This window comes from Lithobates pipiens, unplaced genomic scaffold (assembly GCF_037356315.1).
Source record: "Lithobates pipiens isolate NorthernLeopardFrog02 unplaced genomic scaffold, aLitPip1_a1.2 Scaffold_23, whole genome shotgun sequence".
Lineage (NCBI taxonomy): Eukaryota > Metazoa > Chordata > Amphibia > Anura > Ranidae > Lithobates > Lithobates pipiens.
Window position 1 is genome coordinate 26,491,901 of NW_027507785.1, and position 21,632 is coordinate 26,513,532.

The 21,632-nt window shown below is 45.9% G+C and overlaps 1 protein-coding gene across 3 annotated transcripts in view; it reads left to right on the forward strand.

The window, feature by feature from the left end:
- PAK1 (p21 (RAC1) activated kinase 1) overlaps positions 1 to 18,571 on the forward strand; it is a 122,211-nt gene extending 103,640 nt beyond the window's left edge. For all 3 annotated transcript variants that reach the window (XM_077451372.1, XM_077451374.1, XM_077451373.1), the window contains 7 exons: positions 2,318 to 2,366; positions 4,417 to 4,529; positions 4,687 to 4,804; positions 6,991 to 7,090; positions 11,167 to 11,363; positions 12,713 to 12,850; positions 18,218 to 18,571. In XM_077451372.1, coding sequence (XP_077307498.1) covers positions 2,318 to 2,366; positions 4,417 to 4,529; positions 4,687 to 4,804; positions 6,991 to 7,090; positions 11,167 to 11,363; positions 12,713 to 12,850; positions 18,218 to 18,304 — 802 coding nt within the window. In that variant the 3' untranslated portion in view covers positions 18,305 to 18,571. The remainder of the gene's footprint in view (positions 1 to 2,317; positions 2,367 to 4,416; positions 4,530 to 4,686; positions 4,805 to 6,990; positions 7,091 to 11,166; positions 11,364 to 12,712; positions 12,851 to 18,217) is intronic.
- The last annotated feature ends 3,061 nt before the right edge of the window (positions 18,572 to 21,632 follow it).

The following is a 21,632-nucleotide window of genomic DNA, read 5'->3' on the forward strand; positions in this document are numbered from 1 at the left end:
TGAACTTTAATGGCATCCCAGTCTTAGTCCGTAGGATTCAATATGGAGTTGACCCACCCTTTGCAGCTATAACAGCTTCAACTCTTCTGGGAAGGCCGTCCACAAGGTTTAGGAGTGTGTCTATGGGAATGTTTGACCATTCTTCCAGAAGAGCATTTGTGAGGTCAGGCACTGATGTTGGACAAGAAGGCCCGGCTTGCAGTCTCCGCGCTAATTCATCCCAAAGGTGTTCCAACGGGTTGAGGTCAGGACTCTGTGCAGGACAGTCAAGTTCCCCTAACCCAAACTCTCTCATCCATGTCTTTATGGACCTTGCTTTGTGCTCTAGTACAAATCATTTGGTGGAGATTATGGGGGATTATGATGTGGGGTTGTTTTTCAGGGGTTGGGCTTGGCCCCTTAGTTCCAGTGAAGGGAACTCGTATGCCCCATACACACGATAGGATCTTCCGACAACAAATGTTGGATGTGAGCTTGTTGTCGGAAAGTCTGACCGTGTGTATGCTTCATAGAACATTTGTTGGCAGAATTTCCGCCAACGACTGTTTGAGAGCAGGTTCTCAAATTTTCCGACAGCAAAACCTGTTGTCGGAAAGTCCGATCGTGTGTACACAAGTCCGACGCACAAAAGTCCACGCATGCTCGGAATCAAGCAGAAGAGCCGCACTGGCTATTGAACTTCATTTTTCTCTGCCCGTCGTACGTGTCGTACGTCACCGCTTTCTTGACGTTCGCAATTTCCGACTTGGGTGGCCGTGTGTATGCAAGACGACAAGTTTGAGCCAACATCCCTCGGAAAAAAGTGTACGGTTTTGTTGTCGGAAAATCCTATCGTGTGTACACGGCATTAAAGCGGAGTTCCAATTAAAAAATAATTATTAAAAGTCAGCAGCTACAAATACTGCAGCTGCTGACATTTAATAATCGGACACTTACCTGTCCCAGGGTCCAGCGATGCGGGGGAACAAAGCCCCGCTCCTCTCCCCCTCCTCTCTGCGGCGCCGGCATTGTGGCTGTGGGCGCCACAGCCGGGCACGTACTGCGCATGCGTGAGCCGCACTACGCGCTGTGACTGGCCAGGCAATCATCTGGGACCTGTGACGTGTCCCAGATGTTTGCCAAGATGGAGGGGGGAGAGATGAAATTCCTACTGGCGCCGTGGGTGGGCCAGGAGGAACTGGGAGCTGGAACCCTCTATAAAAAAATAAAAAAAAAGAGAGTTTCTGCCCCCCCCCCCCCAAAAATGACATGCCAAATGTGGCGTGTCAGGGGGTCACCTTCCCTTAAAGTGGAAGTTCCATTTTTGGGTGTCAGCATACCAAGACATTTTGGACAATTTCATGCTCTCAACTTTGTGGGAACAGTTTGGGGATGGCCCCTTCCTGTTCCAACATGACTGCGCACCAGTGCACAAAGTAAGGTCCATAAAGACATGGATGAGCGGGGTTTAGGAACCTGACTGGCCTGCACAGATTCCTGACCTCCAACCAGATACTTTTGGTAATATTGTGTATATACTGCCGAGCGTTGTACACTCACATCAGTTTTGCCCCAAGGAGCTTACAATCTATGACCCCATGCAGACTATTATTATTATTATTCATTTTTATTATACAGGATTTATATAGCGCTGACAGTTTACGCAGCGCTTTACAACATTAGGGTAGACATTACAATACAATTCAAGACAGGGAGAATCAGAGGGCCCTGCTCATTAGAGCTTACAATCTATTAGATTTTCTTCAGATTTTTGTCTTCAGATTTACCAAAACGATATAATATGAGGTCAAACCGTAAGAGTTTCAATTTGTATGCAATCAGGCAGGCCATTCCACTACATGGCTTTGGTAAATCAGAAAGACAAAAATCTGCAGAAAATCTAATAGTGTGTATGGGGGCTTTAGGATCCTATTTCACAAGGTCAGCTTTAGTTAGGTGGGTGGAGGCACTCGGTTTTGCATTTGGAGGTTTTCATCAGAATCTGCCTGCAAGTAGGCGCACAATAAAAAATAAAAAAAAAAGCGATCCGCACTGCGGCCTGGCTGGGTTGGGGTACTAGATTCAGTTCCTACCAACTCCACTATCCACATGGAGTTTGTATGTATAGGCTTCCCCGGGAGGATCCAGATTTATCTAGTATCTGAAAAAAAAAACAAAAAAAAAAAACTATAGCTAGTTTGATCATCGATCACGCAGAATCATCCAAAGTGTACCTGTGTGTATGTGATGAGACACGGGGCTCTATGGACTGATATGGATGGTTGCTGTGCTCTGTATATATAAATAGGAATTACATTGAGTGTTGTCTCTCACACAGGGCATCTGGGACGGTGTACATCGCAGTTGAAGTGGCCACCGGTCAGGAGGTAAACTGTTCTGCATTGTGTGTGCTGAAAATGAAAGTATTGTCCAGCCCCCCAAAAAATATATTTATTATTATTATTATTATTATTATAATATATATATATATATATATATATATATATACATACACACACACATACATATACATATACCCTGTTTCCCCGAAAATAAGACCTAGCATGATTGTTGGTGATGGCTGCAATATAAGCCCTACCCCCCAAATAAGCCCTACCCTGAAAGTAAGACCTGCAAGGACTTTAACTAGGGCTTATATTGCAGCCATCACTTATTTTCGGGGAAACAGGATATATATATATATATATATATATATATCAATTTGTTGTGGATATCGTTTTTTTTCATTTTTTTTGTTCTTTTTCTACTTTTTTTTTTTCTATGTTTGATTCTCCCTTCTGTGACCCCATTGGGGAAATGACACCTAATTTCCTCTGTGGTCACTGACAACAGGAACCTTAAAGTGGTATTAAGCCCATATACAAACATTACACTCATCGGGCCCTTTATTTAGTACACCTGTTCAATTGCTTGGTAACACAAATTGCTAATCAGCCAATCACACGGCAGCAACTCAATGCATTTAGGCATCTAGATGTGGTAGAGATGACTTGCTGGAGTTCAAATGGAACATCAGAATGGGGGAAGAAAGGGGATTTAAGTGACTTTGAACGTGGCATGGTTGTCGGTGCCAGATGGGCTGGTTGGAGTATTTCAAAACCTGCTGATCTGCTGGGATTCTCACACACAACCATCTCTCAGGTTTACAGAGAATGGTCCGAAAAAGAGAAAATATCCAGTGAGCGGCAGTTGTGTGGAGGAAAATGCCTGGTTGATTTCAGAGGAGAATGGGCAGACTGGTTCCAGATGACAGAAAGGCAACAGTAACTCAAATAACCACTCGTTACACCCAAGGAAGGCAGAATACCATCTCTGAATGCACAACACATCGAACCTTGAAGCAGATGGACTACAGGAGCAGAAGCCACTCTGGTCAGCTAAGAACAGGAAACTGAGGCTACAATTCGCACAGGAATGGGACAATAGAAGATTGGAAAAATGTTGCCTGGTCTAAAGAGTCTTGATTTCAGCTGCAACATTCAGATGGTGGGGTCAGAACTTGGTGTAACCAACATAAAAGCATGCCTTGTAACAACGGCTCAGGCTGGTGGTATACTGGTGTGGGGGAGATTTTCTTGGCACACTTTGGGCCCCTTAGTACCAATTGAGCATCGTTCAAACCCCATGGCCTCACTGAGTATTGTTGCTGACCATGTCCATCCCTTTATGACTACAGTGTCCCCATCTTCTGATGGCTCCTTCCAGCAGGATAATGCACCATGTCACAAAGCTCCAATCATCTCACCACTGGACAATGAGGTCCCTGTCCTCCAATGGCCTCCACACTCACCACATCTCATCCAATAGAGAACCTTTGGGATGTGGTGTAAGAGATTGGCATCATGGATGTGCGGCCGACAAATCTGCAGCAACTGCGTGACGCCATCATGTCACTATGGAGCAAAATCTCTTGAGGAACGTTTCCAAGACCTTGTTGTATCTATGCCACCAAGAATGAAGTTCACCTATGTTGAATCTATGCCACCAGTTCTGAAGGAAAAAGAGAGTCTAACTCGGTACTAGCGAGGTGTACCTAATAAAGTGGCCAGTGATTTTATATAAAATACAAAATTCTTAGTCCATACAAAATTGCCTAAAAATCTAAAATAAGAGTGAACATAAAATAAACAATCCAGCACCCCAACGAGTGCAATTGGTGACAGTCGTTGTCTTTTCCTGGTGGGGATGGCTTCCCTCGCCTCCCCGCCGGGAGCAGACAAGTGCTCGGTAGGAGGGATTCCCCCATCAAACACTGTTTGTGTTGATGGGGGAATCGAGAAAATTTCTTTCCTGCAACCCCTGGTTGCAGGAAATAAATTTGCACCATGTATGGCTGGCCTTGGGCAACTCCATGAAGACTGTTGTATCTCAAACTAAGCTTGGAGCATTTCATAGATCCTTATGTTCTCCTTGTAGGTGGCTATTAAACAGATGAATCTGCAGCAGCAGCCGAAGAAGGAGTTAATTATCAATGAGATCCTTGTGATGAGGCAAAACAAGAACCCGAACATTGTCAACTATCTGGACAGGTGAGTCCGGGGGGGGGGGGGGGAGAAATGCTGGAGCCCTGCACAGGAATATAAATATTTTTTTATTGTGATCATAATGAAGAATATTTTATGGAATGCATGAAATGACGTCTTTCACCTCCAGCCAACGTGACTAACGTGACCTTGATCCTTGCAGTTACTTGGTCGGGGACGAGTTATGGGTCGTTATGGAGTACCTGGCTGGTGGCTCACTCACCGATGTGGTGACAGAAACTCTTATGGATGAAGGACAGATTGCAGCTGTATGCAGAGAGGTAAATAGACTGTTAGAGCCGGTTCACACAGGGGCAACGCGACTACCAGTGCGACTTTTGGAGGCAACTTGGACACGACTTGGGTATGAATAACAGTGCGACTTGGGGCGACTTCAACGCGACTTTATGTCGCCCCCAGGCCAGGTGACTTTGGCCGTGACCAATCACAGAACAATCAGCTCTTGAGGGGGAACTCCACGCCAAATTTTCAATAAAAAGCCGGCATGGGTTCCCCTCCAAGAGCATACCAGGCCCTTAGGTCTGGTATGGATTTTAAGGGAAACCCCCTACGCCGAAAAAATGGAGTGGGGGTCCCCCCAAAATGCATACCAGACCTTTATCCGAGCATGCAGCCCGGCCGATCAGGAAAGGGGTGGGGACGAGGAAAAGCCCCCCCCCTCCTAAACCGTACCAGGCCGCATGCCCTCAACATGGGGGGGTGCTTTGGAAAAGGGGGTGCCCTGCAGCCCCCCCCCACCCCAAAGCACCTTGTCCCCATGTTGATGAGGACAAGGGCCTCTTCCTGACAACCCTGGCCGTTGGTTGTCGGGGTTTGCGGGCAGGGGGCTTATCAGAATCCGGGAGCCCCTTTTAATAAGGGGGCCCCAGATGCCGGCCCCCCACCCTATGTGAATGAGTATGGGGTACATCGTACCCCTACCCATTCACCTGGGGGAAAAAAGTGTCACGAAAAAACACACTACAGGTTTTTAAAGTCATTTATTAGTCAGCTCCGGGGGTCTTCTTTCGACTCTCCCGGTCTCCGGCCTCTTCTCCCGCTCTCCGGTTCTTCTGCTGGGCTCTTCTCCGTCCTTCCCTCTCCTCTCTCTTCTTTTGATGTTGACACTACGCTCTCTCCCACTGAAATGCCATGTGAGTGGTGCGCGACAACTTATATAGGCATGGGGCGTGGTCACCGGGTGATGTGACCCCGCCCCTTATGACTTCAAGTCCCGGGGGAACCCGGTGACCCTTCCCCATGCCTATATAAGTGGTCACGCACCTCGCACACGGCATTACAGCGGGAGAGAGCGTTGTGTCAACATCGGAAAAAGAGAGAAGTGAGAAGAAGGATAGAGAAGACCGGACCACCGCTAGTAAAAGAGCTGGAAGAAGATAGCGGAGGAGCCCAACAGAAGAATCGAAGATGGGTGTGGAGTCGGACGAGACCCCCAAAGTAGTGTGTTTTTTTTATTGACACTTTTTTTTCCCCAGGTGAATGGGTAGGGGTATGATGTACCCCATACTCATTCACATATGGTGGGGGGCCGGAATCTGGGGACCCCCTTATTAAAGGGGGCTCCCAGATTCCGATAAGCCCCGCCCGCAGACCCCGACAACCAACTGCCAGGGTTGTCGGGAAGAGGCCCTTGTCCTCATCAACATCGGGACAAGGTGCTTTGGCGTGGGGGACCGCAGGGCACCCCCTTCCCCAAAGCACCCATCTCCCCATGTTGAGGGCATGCGGCCTGGTACGGTTCAGGAGGGGGGGGGGGGGGGGGGCGCTTGCTCGTCCCCACCCCCTTTCCTGACCGGCTGGGCTGCGTGCTTAGATAAAGGTCTGGTATGGATTCTGGGGGGACCCCCATGCCGTTTTTTCGGCGTAGGGTTCCCCTTAAAATCCATACCAGACCTAGAGACCTGGTTTGCCCTTGGAGGGGGAACCCATGCCGGTTTTTAATATAAGAGAGGCGTCATTGTCGCTTCAATATAGATGGAGATCCGACTTGGAGGCGACTTCCATTGAAATCAATGGGTACAAGTCGCCTAGAAGTCGGTTTGAAGTCGTACAGGAACCTTTTTTGAAGTCGGAGCGACTGCTGTAGTGTACATTAAGACGGCTCCATTCACTACCATTGATTTTCTCAACCGCGCGACTTGGGGCAACTTGGGGCGACCTGAAGTCGGATCCCGGGTTGCCTCTGTGTGAACCGGCTCTTATGGAAGGAGGACAGATAGCAGTTGTGTTCAGAGAAGTAATCAACAGCATAGTGGTTCAGCAGGATGAAGGTCAGAGCGGAAAAGTATTATTACTTTTTTTTTTTTACAGTCTAGCTCTTTTTCTTTTAGCGACCCAAGCTGTTTTTTTTTTTTTTTTGTTATATGTTTTGCTGGCAGAGTCTATTTAATGTCTCAAAACGTATCTGTGCCTTGGTACATGACTGACACGCTTCTCCTGTCTTTAGTGTCTGCAGGCCTTGGAATTCCTGCACGCCAACCAAGTCATTCATCGGGATATCAAGAGCGACAACATCCTGCTGGGCATGGATGGATCGGTCAAGCTAAGTACGTATCTTTTTCAGGTTTTTAGTGCACTGATCCTCCACCAAGGTGCTTGTGACCCATCTTGGCCTCCTGGCTGCATTTGCCATCACCCAAAGAAGGTTCTGAGGAAGTTCCTGGGAGCTGCCAGGAGCTGTACCGGGTTGGACCCCCCTTTTGCCTTCAGAACTGCCTTCATTCTTCATGGCATAGATTCAACAAGGTGTTGGAAACGTTCCTCGGAGATTTTGGTCCATATTTTCCAGAACTACCACTTTCTACACCAATGGGGGTCAACTTTGTTTACAGTGCCTTAAAAAAGTATTCATACCCCCTGAAATTTTCCACGTTTTGTCATGTTACAACCAAAAACTTAAATGTATTTTATTGGGATTTTATGTGATAGACCAACACAAAGTGGCACATAATTGTGAAGTGGAAGGAAAATGATAAATGGCTTTCAATTTAAAAAAATAAAAAATATCTGAAAAGTGTGGGGGTGCATTTGTATTCAGCCCCCTTTAACCTGATCCCCCTAACTAAAATCTAGTGGAACCAATTGCATTCAGAAGTCACCTAAATAGTAAATAGAGTCCACCTGTGTGTAATTTAATCTCCGTATAAAAACAGCTGTTCTGTGAGACCCTCAGAGGTTTTCTAAAAAAAAAGCTTAGTGAACAAACAGCATCATGAAGGCCAAGGAACGCACCAGATAGGTCAGGGATAAAGCTGTGGAGAAGTTTAAAGCAGGGTTCGGTTATAAAACAATATCACAAGCTTTGAACATCTCACAGAGCACTGTTCAATCCATTATCCAAAAATGGAAAGAGTACGGCACAACTGCAAACCTACCAAGACATGGCCGTCCACCTAAACTGACAGGCCGGGCAAGGAGAGCATTCATCAGAGAAGCAGCCAACAGGCCTATGGTACACGCGGTCGGACATTCCGACGGAAAATGTCCGATCGGACCGTGTTGTCGGATAATCCGACCGTGTGTGGGCTTCATCTGACTTTTTCCGTCGGAATGTCCGACCAACAAAGTTTGAGAGCTGGATATAAAGATTTTACGACAACATGATCCGATCGGACTTTGTCCGATCGTTTGTATAGAATTCCGATTGGACAAAGTGCCACGCATGCTCAGATCAAATTCCTAGACCAAAGCTATTGGCTACTAGCCTGAACGTAGTCCCGTCCTAACTGATTAACGTCATCACGTTCTGAACGATCGGATTTTCCGACAACTTTGTCTGACCGTGTGTATGCAACACCAGTTTTGGACAAAATCCGTCTAAAAAAATCCGACGGACTTTGTTTTCGGAATGTCCGACCGTGTGTACAAGGGCTAAGGCTGGAATTACACCAGTCCGGTGTGAATTCCAGCCCCATGTTCTCTGCGAAGAGAAAAAGCAGCTGTTCAGCGGTGCCTCTCCGTTCTAGCTGCGGATCAGCTGATCAGGGAGAGGGGGGAGGTGTAGTGAGGAGGGGGAGAGAATGCCTGTTCACAACGGAATGCATTTGCTAATCAGATGCGTTCCCATAGAAGAATATATGCCTTCAATTCCCACCGCACTGCCTAGAAAACGCACATATGTGAACCAGATGCATTCAAACTAATAGATTTTAAAATGTTATGTGAATTGGATGCGGTGTAAGCCGCTTCCAATTCGCATAGGTGTGAGCCGGGCCTAAAGGAGCTGCAGAGATCCACAGCTCAAGGTGGGAGGATCTGTCCACAGGACAACTATTAGTCCTGCACTCCACAAATCTGACCTTTATGGAAGAGTGACAAGAAGAAAGACATTGTTGAAAGAAAGCCATAAGAAGCCTTGTTTTCAGTTTGCACGAAGCCATGTGGAGGACACAGGAAACATGTGGAAGAAGGTGCTCTGGTCAGATGAGACCAAAACTGAACTTTTTGACCTAAAACCAGAATGTTATGTGTGGCGGAAAACTAACACTGCACATCAATCTGAGCACACCATCCCCACTGTGAAACATGGTGGTGGCAGCATCATGTTGTGGGGATGCTTTTCTTCAGCAGGGACAGGGAAGCTGGTCAGTTGATGGGAAGATGGATGGAGCCAAATACAGGGCAATCTTAGAAGAAAACATTTTAAAAGTCTGGAATAGACTTGAGACTGGGGCGGAGGTTCATCTTCCAGCAGGACAACGACCCTAAACATACAGCCAGAGCTACAATGGAATGGTTTAGATCAAAGCATATTCATGTGTTAGAATGGCCCAGTTAAAGTCCAGACCTAAATCACATTGAGAATCTGTTGAAAATTGCTGTTCACAGACGCTTTCCATCCAGTCTGACAGAGCTTGAGATATTTTGCAAATAAGAATGGGCAAAAATGTCCCTCTGTAGATGTGCAAAGCTGGTAGAGACATCCCCAAAAAGACTTGCAGATGTAATTGCAGCGAAAAAAGGTTCTACAAAGTATTGACTCAGGGGGGCGCCATACAAATGTACCCCACACACTTTTCACATATTTATTTGTAAAAAATGTGAAAAACCATTTATCATTTTCCTTCCACTTCCCAATTATGTGCCACTTTGTGTTGGTTTATCACATAAAATCCAAATATAATACATTTACGTTTTTGCTTGTAACATGACAAAATGTGGAAAATTTCTAGGGGTATGAATACTTTTTTAAGGCACTGTATATAGGGGGGGGCTCAGTTGTGGCGCCTGACATCACCAAAGGGACCCACATAATCAATAAGGATACTTTCACACTGGGGCGTTGCTGCTGGTAAAGCGGCGCTATATTTAGCAGCACTTTACCGTCGTTTTAGCGGCGATATTTGGCCTCTAGCGGGGCAGTTTTAACCCCCACTAGGGGCTGAAAAAGGGTAAAAACTGGAGAGACAGCAGCGAAAGAAAGGTCTCAGACACTGCAAATATGCAAATAGACATTTTCAAAAGACTGCAGACATACTATAGGACAGTGATGGTGAACCTTGGCACCCCAGATGTTTTGAAACTACATTTCCCATGATGCTCATGCACTCTGCAGTGTAGTTGAGAATGATGGGAAATATAGTTCCAAAACATCTGTGGTGCCAAGGTTCACCATCACTGCTATAGGAGATAGTCAAAGACTGCAGACACACCGTTGGAGATGGCCAAAGGCTGCAGACGCATATTGGAGGTGGTCAAAGCTTGCAGACACTTATTGGAGATTGTAAAAGGTTGTAGACATGCTATAGGAGATGGTCAGAGGCTGAAGACACAGTATAGGAGAAAGCCAGAGACTTTAGACACACTATGGGAGATGGTCAAAGACTGTAGACACGCTATGGGAGATGGTCAAAGACTGTAGACACGCTATGGGAGATGGTCAAAGACTGTAGACACGCTATGGGAGATGGTGAAAGACTGTAGACACTCTATGGGAGATGGTCAAAGACTGTAGACACTCTATGGGAGATGGTCAAAGACTGTAGACACTCTATGGGAGATGGTCAAAGACTGTAGACATGCAATGGTAGATGGTCAAAGACTGCAGAGACACTATGTGAGGTGGTCAATAGACACGCTATGGGAAGTAATGTATCAAGGTTGTCTGCAACCTAAACTCTCTTGTAGAATAATAGGAGGCTAAAGCTGGCCATGGATTCCTCCAGCCACACAAAAAAGGTTGACGGAGACTCTTTTTCTCTCGCTGAGACATTGTATTCTGGAAAAGGGGCACTATCAGAATACACTGATCAGTGTCTGAAAAGGATCGACTGTTGAGCAAGAACGACCTCATACTGATCTAAATTTGTCTGATCCCTGCTGAACTGGCTGAATTACAGTCTGTGGCCAGCTTACCTGTCTCTTTACAGACTTCACAACAAGACATTCCAAGAGCGATGCTCTAATAACCTCTTTCTGTCAACAAAATACATTCTAACCAACGAACCTATTATTTTATAAGGATCCTAACATTAGCATATAAGTACCGGTACCTAATATTGTCATTGAATTTTTATTAAAGCGTATGCATTAACAATGATAATTGATAACCAAGATTTTGGTTTGATGTATTGAATGTTAATTATTAAACGTGTTCATGTTTCTTTTTTCTTCTGGTTTTCAGCTGACTTTGGCTTCTGTGCCCAGATCACCCCAGAGCAGAGTAAACGAAGTACAATGGTCGGCACGCCATACTGGATGGCTCCAGAAGTAGTCACTCGTAAAGCTTACGGCCCTAAAGTGGACATCTGGTCTCTGGGCATCATGGCTATAGAGATGATAGAAGGAGAGCCTCCTTATCTGAATGAGAATCCACTCCGGGTGAGTAGCCACTTCAGTCTAAATCCCAGTTTAACATGAGCCTGTGTTGGTGTTAAAATGTTAAACAAGGATGAGGGTTGTAAAGCAGGGAATAACCGATGCCTGCTCATGTGTTTCTAATTGTATGCATCCCATGCATGCCCGCTTGCTCCGGAGCTGCCTCTGTGTGTCTATGAGATACAGAGAGCACGGCTTGGCCCCACTCTCCACTTCCTCCTCACTGGCTGCGATTGACAGCTGTGTCTCAGCCAATGAAGAGGCAGAGACCCAGGAGAGCTTCTGCTCTCGTGCACATCGCTGGTTCGAGATCAGGCCCAGGTAAGTAGGAGGGGGGTTGCTGCACAATGAAGGTCTTTTAGGTAAAAAATCTTCAGACTTTACAACCACTTTGTTACCTTACAAGTCTGCATGAGTAAATTCCTTATGTGTCCTTATTCAGAAACTGAATAGTTTAAAAAGAGCTCCAACTTTTATCATTTAAAAGTAGGGGTGTTGAAAATAATTGCAGAATCGATGCACCGCGATGCAATCTTGAACGATTCTGCATCGATGCAGAGAACAGCTGCATCGCAACTGCATGAATGAAAGTGCAAAAGTAAAAAAAAAAAATCACTGCCAGCCCCTCTGTAAGTGTTAGTGTAAACTGATGCCTCTAAAATACCTTATCTCCAATCTTTTCTGGCCAGTCACATGACCTCCAGCCACTCTCCTCCTCCGATCTCAGGGCTACTGCGGGAGGGGCCGAGATCCCCTCTGATGTCAGCCATGGAGGTCACATGACCATCCGCTCAGCCCCTCCCGCTGTAGTGTTTAGATTGGAGGAGGAGAACAGCCAGAGGTCACGTGACCAGCCATAAAAAATCAAAGATGAGGTATTTAGAGGCATCAGGTTTTTATACTAACACACAGTGTAGTATGGACTTATAAAACAGAGGGGCTGGCTGTGATCTTTTTATTTATTTATTTTTACTTTACAGTACGCTAGCAGGGCTCTCCCAGGAGACTGGGGGATCTCCTTGGAGAGCAGGGGGCCTGTGTAATGTGCAGGGGGGCCTGTGTAATGTGCAGGGGGGCCTGTGTAATGTGCAGGGGGGCCTGTGTAATGTGCAGGGGGGCCTGTGTAATGTGCAGGAAGGCCTGTGTAATGTGCAGGAAAGCCTGTGTAATGTGCAGGAAAGCCTGTGTAATGTGCAGGGAAGCCTGTGTAATGTGCAGGGAAGCCTGTGTAATGTGCAGGGAAGCCTGTGTAATGTGCAGGAGAGGGGCGGAGGTTGCTACTTTTTCTGAACTTTGGAAGAGTAAATTCAGTTTTTTCCTTTTTAAATAACCTCTCACTTTCCTCTAAACAGGCATTGTATCTTATTGCAACCAACGGAACCCCAGAGCTACAGAATCCAGAGAAATTGTCAGTGACGTTCCGGGATTTCCTGAACCGCTGTCTGGAGATGGATGTGGAGAAGAGAGGCTCTGCCAAAGAACTACTTCAGGTACAGTCATCTCATCCGTAGTATGGCTGGCCTATAGTGCTAATTGTAATTCGCTATATTGAGTGCCTGTTTTGGTAGTATTGTGAAGTTTACCATAACCACCTCAATACCGGGCACTTTCACCCCCTTCCTGCCCAGGCCAATTTTCAGCTTTCAGCGCTGTCACATTTTGAATAACAATTGCGCAGTCATGCAACACTGTACCCAAATTTTTATTTTTATATCATTTCCTTCACACAAATAGAGCTTTCTTTTGGTGCTATTTAATCACTGCTAGTTTTTTTTTTTTCTGCAAAAAAAAAATTGAAAGACCAAAAATTTTGAAAAAATAATAATTTTTCTCAGTTTGTCAGAAAATTTTGTAAATAAGTAATTTTTCTCCTTCACTGATGTGCGCTGATGAGGCTGCACTGATGGGCACTGATAGTCTGCATTGTTGGGCACTGAGAGACATTGATGAGGCGTCACTGATGGGGTGGCACTAATATGCAGCACTGATTGGTGGCACTGATGGGCATCACTGATGGACACAGTCTGGTGTCACTGATGGGGCTGCATTGTAATCAGGGCACTGATTACCTTTACACGTCTCCCATTTGAGGAGATGCTACTGATCGTCTCTCCTCTTCTCACACTCGGTGTGAGGCGAGGAGAGCTGATAAATTGCATTTCCTTGTTTACATGTGATTGGACACAGCTGATCACATGGGTAAAGGACCGTGGCTGTTTGGCGAGATCAGAGTTGAGGCTGCGTCCCGGCGATTGTGGCTAAACTGGGCACTGTCGTATGACGTTGTCCCAGAACAAGAGCCACCCTGCTCCGCTGTCATTTGTCTATACGGCGGGCGGGAGGCCATTAAAGAGGAACCTAACTCTGCAGTCTGTGCCCAAAAAAGGCAGGCAGTGGGAATAAGGACTAGTCACTTGTATTGACTATGGTCTGCCTGCAGCTGATCTTTTCCCCAGTACTGACTTACCAGGCCATGTTCTGCACTGGAGGAGCCAGCAAGCAGAAGTAGGGGAGATCCTTGCACTGCAGGTCCTTAGGTATGGCTTCCGCTCCAGCAAGGAGAACAGGGAGCAGCACAGTAGTGACATCACTAAATCTCACTCCAAATCTCCTGAGACTAGCAGCCAGAGGCAATAGTGCCATAGATCTCACACTGCAGATATACAGATATGAGGCTGTAGGCATAGGAGTCCACACTCAAGTATCAGGAAGTGCACTGCTATTTTTAATGGGGGGGGGGGGGGGGGGTTGAAACACAAGATATATATTCAGGGTGCTTGTTAGGCACAATTAACATTTCTAGAAGTTCATTATGACATGTTCCTTGCAATTGCTGGCTTTTGTGTTTAGACAGCCTCCACCTGTGGCTGTCAGGATAGCAAAACAATACCTGCTTCTGATTGGATATAGGTGTGGCTAGGCTGAGAAATTTCCACCCAGCTCCTACGACAAAAGTTAAGCGCTGACAGGGCAACCCACAGAACAAATTCTGGCTAATTCAGCAGGAATCAGCCAAAATTCAATGCCTGTATAGAGAGCTTTAAGCTCACCAAATATATTACAATCTGACCATACAATTAACTTTTTTAGAGGTACCAAAATCTATATATTATAAGGGCAAACTATCCACATTAATCTGTATTTAACCACTTAAGGACTGCCCGCCCCCAATGTACTGTGGACATGTGTCCCGTACAGACAAATCAACTTACTGGCATGTTGCTCCCTGTTTCTGGGTTTAGGGCACACGCATGTGCCCCCCTCCCCCCCCCCCCTCGCCAACACCCGCTGTGATTATATAAAGTGGGAGTGTGTCAGCAGGTCCCACTCAATGATTCATGGCCGGGACCTGCTGATCGGCTGTGTCCAATCACAGCACAGAGACCTGTGTTGACAATCAACACAGGGCTCTGTACAGAAGGAGCAATCTCTCTGTCTCTTATCCCTGCAAATCAGGGATAATAAACAAACAGATCTTTAGGTAAAAAAAAAAGCAGCACACATTACACATTGTTAGGCACACATTTAACCCCTTAATCGCCAGTATCCAGTCAGTATCATTAGTACAGCGACAATGTGTAGTATTATCACTGATCACTGTATTGGTGTCACTGGTGATGTCAGTCAGTAGTCAGTCCCCCCAGAGCCAGTTATGCCGCGTACACACGATCGGACTATCCGGTGGACTTGGTCTGGCGGACCAGAGTCCGCCGGACAATTTGCCGTGTGTGGGCTCCGGTAGACTTTTTGTTCCCAAAAGTCCGGCGAACTTAGAAAAAAGTCTTGACTCAAAATTGTCCGCTGGACTCGGCAGTCCGGCGGACAATCCGCCCATCTGTGTGCTAGTCCGCCGGACTTTTGAAATTAACGGACTTGCCCACACACGGAAAAAGTCCATTCACTTTGAACATGACTCCAGGTAGACGGGACTAGCGAAGGAAGTCAATGTCGCTGCCTCCATCGGCGAGATTGACACCTGGCTAGCCCTGTCGCCTGGTATGGATTTAAAGGGCAACCCTTATGCCGAAAAAACGGCATGGGGTCCCCCCAAAGTCCATACCAGACCCTTATCCGAGCACGCAGCCCAGTCGGTCAGGAAAGGGGGTGGGGATGAGTGAGCACCCCCCCCTCCTGAGCCGTACCAGGCCGCATGCCCTCAACATGGGAGGGGGTGTTTTGGGGAAGGGGGGGGCCCAAGGCACCTTGTCCCTATGTTGATGAGGACAAGGGCCTCTTCCCGACAACCCTGGCCGTTGGTTGTCGGGGTCTGCAGGCGGGGGGGCTTATCTGAATCTGGGAGCCCCCTTTAATAAGGGGGCCCCCAGATCCCAGCCCCCCACCCTATGTTTTATACCGGAAAGTGAAAACATATTTTTTTTTCTTTTTAATCATCGTCAATCTTTTTTCATTTATATAATAAAAAATAAAAAAAACTCAGTGGTTTATCAAATACCACCAAAAGAAAGCTCTATTAATGTAAATTATAAAAATTTCAATTGGGTACAGCATTGCATGACCAAGAAATTACCAGTTAAAGTAGCGCAGTTCTATTGGAATATCTGGCTAAAATCTCTTAACACCAATACCACGCTATAGTGATAGGATAATGTGGAAGTATATGTCATGATCTCACAATTCATGTTTTAATCGGTAAATCCTTTATAAAAGCTCCAAAGCTTTGGGCCTTGTGCACACATCTCCCATTGAATCTTTCTTCCATTAGTAGTAATAGTTGCATGTGTAGCATTGCATTGATATATATTATACCATGTATGAGCAGTAAAGGTTAGAGGGTTGGTTTTGGTCTCCTAGTAGGTCTCAACCCTGCAGTTGTAGTTGTATATTTTTTTGTACTTTTCGAGACGGGGAATATCTAGAGGCCCTGTATTGTTCACTACTTTTGGAAAAACCAATAAAAAGAATAATAATGAAAAAAAAAATAGCATAGTGCTAAATAGCAAAAAATTGTCTGGTCATGAAGGGGTAAAACCTTCCGGAGCTGAGGTGGATATTTAGACAGACACTTTGAAGTACATTGCTGTTGGTAGATCAAAAGGATGTACCAACAAGGACACTCAAGGAGAACTTACCGAGGTTGGGTGTGGATGGAGAAGGAGCCACATCCTCTGTAGATTGTGGTTTATTCTTTCTATATCAGGAAGCTGGCTGCGTCCATGGCACCAGGCTGTGCATTCCTCTGCTGTCCATATTGCATGGAGCAGGTGGCATCTTCTGTTCCCCACGTGGTTGGCAGCAGACGCGGGCCGAACACAGGTCCTGAGCTCATTCTTGTTAAATAGATTTCTTGTTTTTGATGAGAGATCTGCACTGAACCCCACACGCCACATCGGGGCCGGAATTCCCATAATCCTCTGCTCTGAGGAACTGTGACGGGAAAGCAGCCAATATTAGACCTGGCTGTATTGTAATACTGTAAAACGGCACAGGGAAGGGAGGGTGGGGAGTGTCATGTCAATTTTGGCAGTCTACAATGATTGTTGGCTGAATAGGAAAGAGTGTATATGTGTGTATATATATATATATATATATATATATATGTATTATATACATACACACACAGTGCCCTAAAAAAGTATTCATACCCCTTGAAATTTTCCAAATTTTGTCATGTCGCAACCAAAAACGTAAATATATTTTATGTGATGGAACAACACAAAGTGGCACATAATTGTGAAGTGGAAGGAAAATGATAAATGGTTTTCAACATTTTTGTACAAATAAATATGTGAAAAGTGTGGGGTACATTTGTATCTCTGTTGAATGCTCTCCTTGCCCAGCCGGTCAGTTTAGGTGGACGGCCATGTCTTGGTAGGTTTGCAGTTGTGCCATACTCTTTCCATTTTCGGATGATGGATTGAACAGAGCTCCGTGAGATGTTCAAAGCTTGGGATATTTTTTACATATATGTATGGTATATATATTTAGGGCAGCACAGTAGTGTAGTGGGTAGCACTCTCACCTAGCAGTAATAAGGGTCGCTGGTTCGAATCCCAACCATAACTCTACCTGCTTGGAGTTTGCATTTTCTCCCTGTGCCTTCGTGGGTTTTCTCCGGGTAGCTGGTGGATATTAAGAGACCTTGTGCTCCTCCACCTTCCATTTGAGGATGCCCCACAGATGCTCAATAGGGGAAAGGTCTGTGATGTTATCGGACTGCTCAGAAGAATCTTGTGAAAAGATGTGTACTTGCATTAAAAATTTTTTTTTTTTTTTAAAGTGCAGTGGGTCTCAGGAAAGGGGTACGGGGCAGGGAATGGGTAGGGGTTGCTGCAAAGCTAGCTTGTCCAATCCTCGTCCTACATTTTAAAATATCATGAACCAGTGTAGTATAATATGTTAACACCTAAAGATACAATATTTCTAATCACATTCACCTATATGGATAAGACAATAGATTCCCTTTCATTTTTCATATATGTCTAGGACAGCCATTCTCAGCCAGGGTTCCGTGGGATGCTAGGGTTCCTCCAGAGATTGCTAGGGGTTCCTTGACCTGTGGCTGATTGCCTGCCCCCACCCCCCATTTGATGGTTCCTGCATAGTCCTGGGGCCAGTACCACTTGGCTTGAGTCAGCGGCATGACATTAATGTTCTTTTGTAAGCGAACTGTAAGGGTGGCATTCCGACCACTACTGTACTTCCCACTGCCGGCCAGTGTAGTAGACATTTTTCCCACTGACCCCTAATTAATTGGTTTTAGCAAGGGTTCCTCAAGACCTGATAATTATTTCAAGGGTTCCTCAGGGGTAAAAAGGTTGAGAATGGCTGGTCTAAGCGGATCCTATGAGACTGAAAACTGAATCTTATCAATTGATGTTAATCTTTCATTTCTGCAGCACCCGTTCCTGAAGGTGGCCAAACCTCTATCTAGCCTGACGCCTGTAATTCTGGCAGCCAAGGACGCCATAAAGAACAGCCACTGAGCGATGAAGTCACTACTACTATTATTGTTGGCCTGGCTCTCTGTGATGGGACTGTTTTCGGCCTCCTTTTTATTGTGTCTTCAGGCCGTGGGACACCAGGCAGCCACCTCTGGAAGCACAAAGCACGAGGCCTCTTCTCTGGACTCGCACAGGACTGTGAACTCCATTTTATATGTGATAACATTTCGTCAGCGTCTTTAAATTTATTTTTTATGATCTGAAGCCTTGATTGCTGATCTGAGTAAATTAAACCACCTTGTTCTTCAATTCTGCAGAGGATGGATTATTTCTAGACTTGTAAGACGGCCCTTAACCTTACTAAGGGGCCACGCCTAATGTTCAGTATACAAAAGACTGTCAGAGACTGCATTGTGGGAAACAGAAACTGGGTACTGGTTGAAGGAGACAGTCGCATATCACGGACAGATTGCAGGAAACAGTCGTGGGTCAGGAGATGGTCACACACGGGATGGGTTGTGGAAGGCAGTCACAGGCTGGAGACAGAGAGCTTGGGGACTGGCTGCAGGAGGCAGAGACCGGGGACTAGCTGCTGAGGGTGGACAGCTTGCAGGAGACAGTCATGTGCTAGGGACAGTTTTCAGGAGATGGTCAAACACGCACACAGGGGACAGGTTGTGGGAGGCAGTCACAGGCTGGGGCCAGGACGGGTTGTTGTGGGAGGCGGAGACCAGGGACCGGCTGCTGGAGGTGGCCATGGACCTGGGACTGATTGAAACAGTGGCAGGCAGGGGACAAGTTGTGAGGGACAGTCGCAGCTCGAGGACAAGTTTGAGGAGGTAGTTGCAGGCCAGAAATGGGTTGGCAGAGTCTGTTGTAACTAGGGATAGGTTGGGGGGAGACAATTTCAGGCTGGAGCCAGGGCATGGTGGTTGGAGGCAGGCACTGTGGGGACAGGTTGCTGGAAGCAATCATGGGCCAGTGACGAGTTGCAGGAGGTGATCATGAGTCTGGGACTGGTTTCAGGAAGCCGTTGTGGGTCAGGGAGTGGAAGACAGTCGCAGGCTTACCACATTAACAGGTTAGGGACATGTTATCGGAAGCTGCTAAAGATCACTACCATTGCATAACCTTTACTAATCAATGTTCCCTATTACTCCTGCTTGCTGGGGCCTGAAGGCTGCACAACAAGTACCAAAGGGCCATAAATTTAGCACCACGGTTCCAGATGATAAAAGTAGCCCAATTACATCGTCCTATCCTCCATATTGGACTTTGCAGCTAGGTTCTTTTCTTCTCCTATCAGTTTTGGCTGTGCCTGCGACATACTGTAATCCCTGCTCTGTGGGGGTCTGGTTCCTGCTCCCCATTTACTACTCCGCATCAGAAGAGAAATACAGGAGAGGGCATCACTCTCTTTTTAAGTGTGTATGCTATGGGACTTCATAGCAAGTCAATGACCAAGGAAAAGCATCATCCTAGAGCAGGGATATGCAATTAGAGGACCTCCAGCTGTTGCAGAACTACAAGCCCCATGAGGCACAGCAAGACTCTGACAGCCACAAGCATGACACGCAGAGGCAGAGGCATGATGGGACTTGTAGTTTTGCAACAGCTGGAGGTCCGCTAATTGCATATCCCTGTCCTAGAGTAATGGTGGAACAATGCCCCTCATCTTCATCAGATTCTCCCCAAAATATACTGTTATAGTTTATTGTGCCTGGAATATTCTAACCCTTTCAGTTATTTCTCAAGTTTTACCCAACTTTTGTAAAACTAAGATAATAGCATCTCAAAAGCAAAAATATCTTGATTCGGTTTGCATGTTTGGGCTTAAAGAGAACCAAATCTATTTTTGCCATTGATTTTACCAATTGGAGTACTTTTCTCACAGCGCCATCTAGTGTATAAAGTGCTAATTTCATACTTAAAGCCATATTTGTAGCTTTCTTGGTACAGTCTTGTACATGTCACTTCTGTAAACGGGCCAAATGGATTTTAAGCAGAACTGAAGTACCACCAGTGATGCTTCATGAACCTTTGGTGCTGGTATCTTGACTATCTCGATTGGCTGGCCTTGGGATGATACAGCGCCTGCACATGGACATTCGTTCATCTGGAGAATGTACATTGAGCCCACACAATGCACAGATCAGGGTTCATTTTAAAGCAGTTTGCAAGGCAGGTAAGAAGGTTTTAATGCAGAAAACACAGCATTTGTCTTTTGCGATAACTTGCCTGCTCGCTAATTTTTAAAGTTGTAAAGCAGACCCGAATTCAGAAAGTAAAGATTTCCTGTCCTATAAGGAAAATCTAATTTGTGTCTAAGTAGTAAAAAAAAAAAAAAAAATCTATATATTGTCTTGAATTCCTTCTGAAAATAAGCAGCGTGCTTCCTGTTCTGCGACCTCATTGCTGTATAGCTACAGCGTAAGATCACCTAAAGGCCCCGCACACACGATACGAAAATTGGAAGGAAATGTTTGTCCGATGAGCGATCTGCCGATTTTCGGATCGTTCGTACGGTGATTTCGGTTTTTCGTCAGACAAAAGCTGGATGTGAAGACTATAAAATTTTTGTTGGATGTGAACTCAACATCCGATTTTCGTTTCAATAGTATGCTTTTCGTCCGGAAAAAAAAAAATCATAACAGCAAGACTAGGCATGCTCAGAAACAAGAATACAAATAAAACTATTCAACACATTACATCACTTCCGACGTATTGTAACGGACCAACGGTCGTCCAAAAATCTAAGCTTGTGTACGAGGATTAAGGCAGTGGTCTCTAGACTACGGCCCTTTGCTGGCCTTTATCAGGCCTTTAGGTCATTATTCCTCCCCCTGACGTTAACAATGGGGCACTATTCCCCCCTCGCCGACACCAGCTACGGGGCACTATTCCCCCTCACTGACACCAATGACGGGGTACGATTCCTCCCACTGAAACCAACGATTTCTCGCTATTCCCCTCACTGACACCAATGATGGGGCATGCTTACCGATGCCAGGGCATTTTCTACTCTCACTGGCCAAAGTATGGCCCCTATAAAGGATAGGAAACGGACCCTTTGTTTAGAAAGTTTGGTGACTCCTAAGGCACTGTCTGCTAGTCTTCAGAGATTTGGTGATGCCACTATTGTTCTCACTAGTCAGTGGAGAGCCAGCTGGAGAGGAAGTGGTATCTGAAAACCTGTAGTGCATTGAACTCCCTGCTTCATTTATTCTGTACCTCGCTCGAGGCTTCTTGACTTCTCCCCCCACCAATTATAAGATAACCATTCATTGAGAGTCAACCAACATCGGGGAGCAAAGCACAATCTCTACCAATATGGCTGCCTCCACAGAGACACGGTGCATAACAATGCATG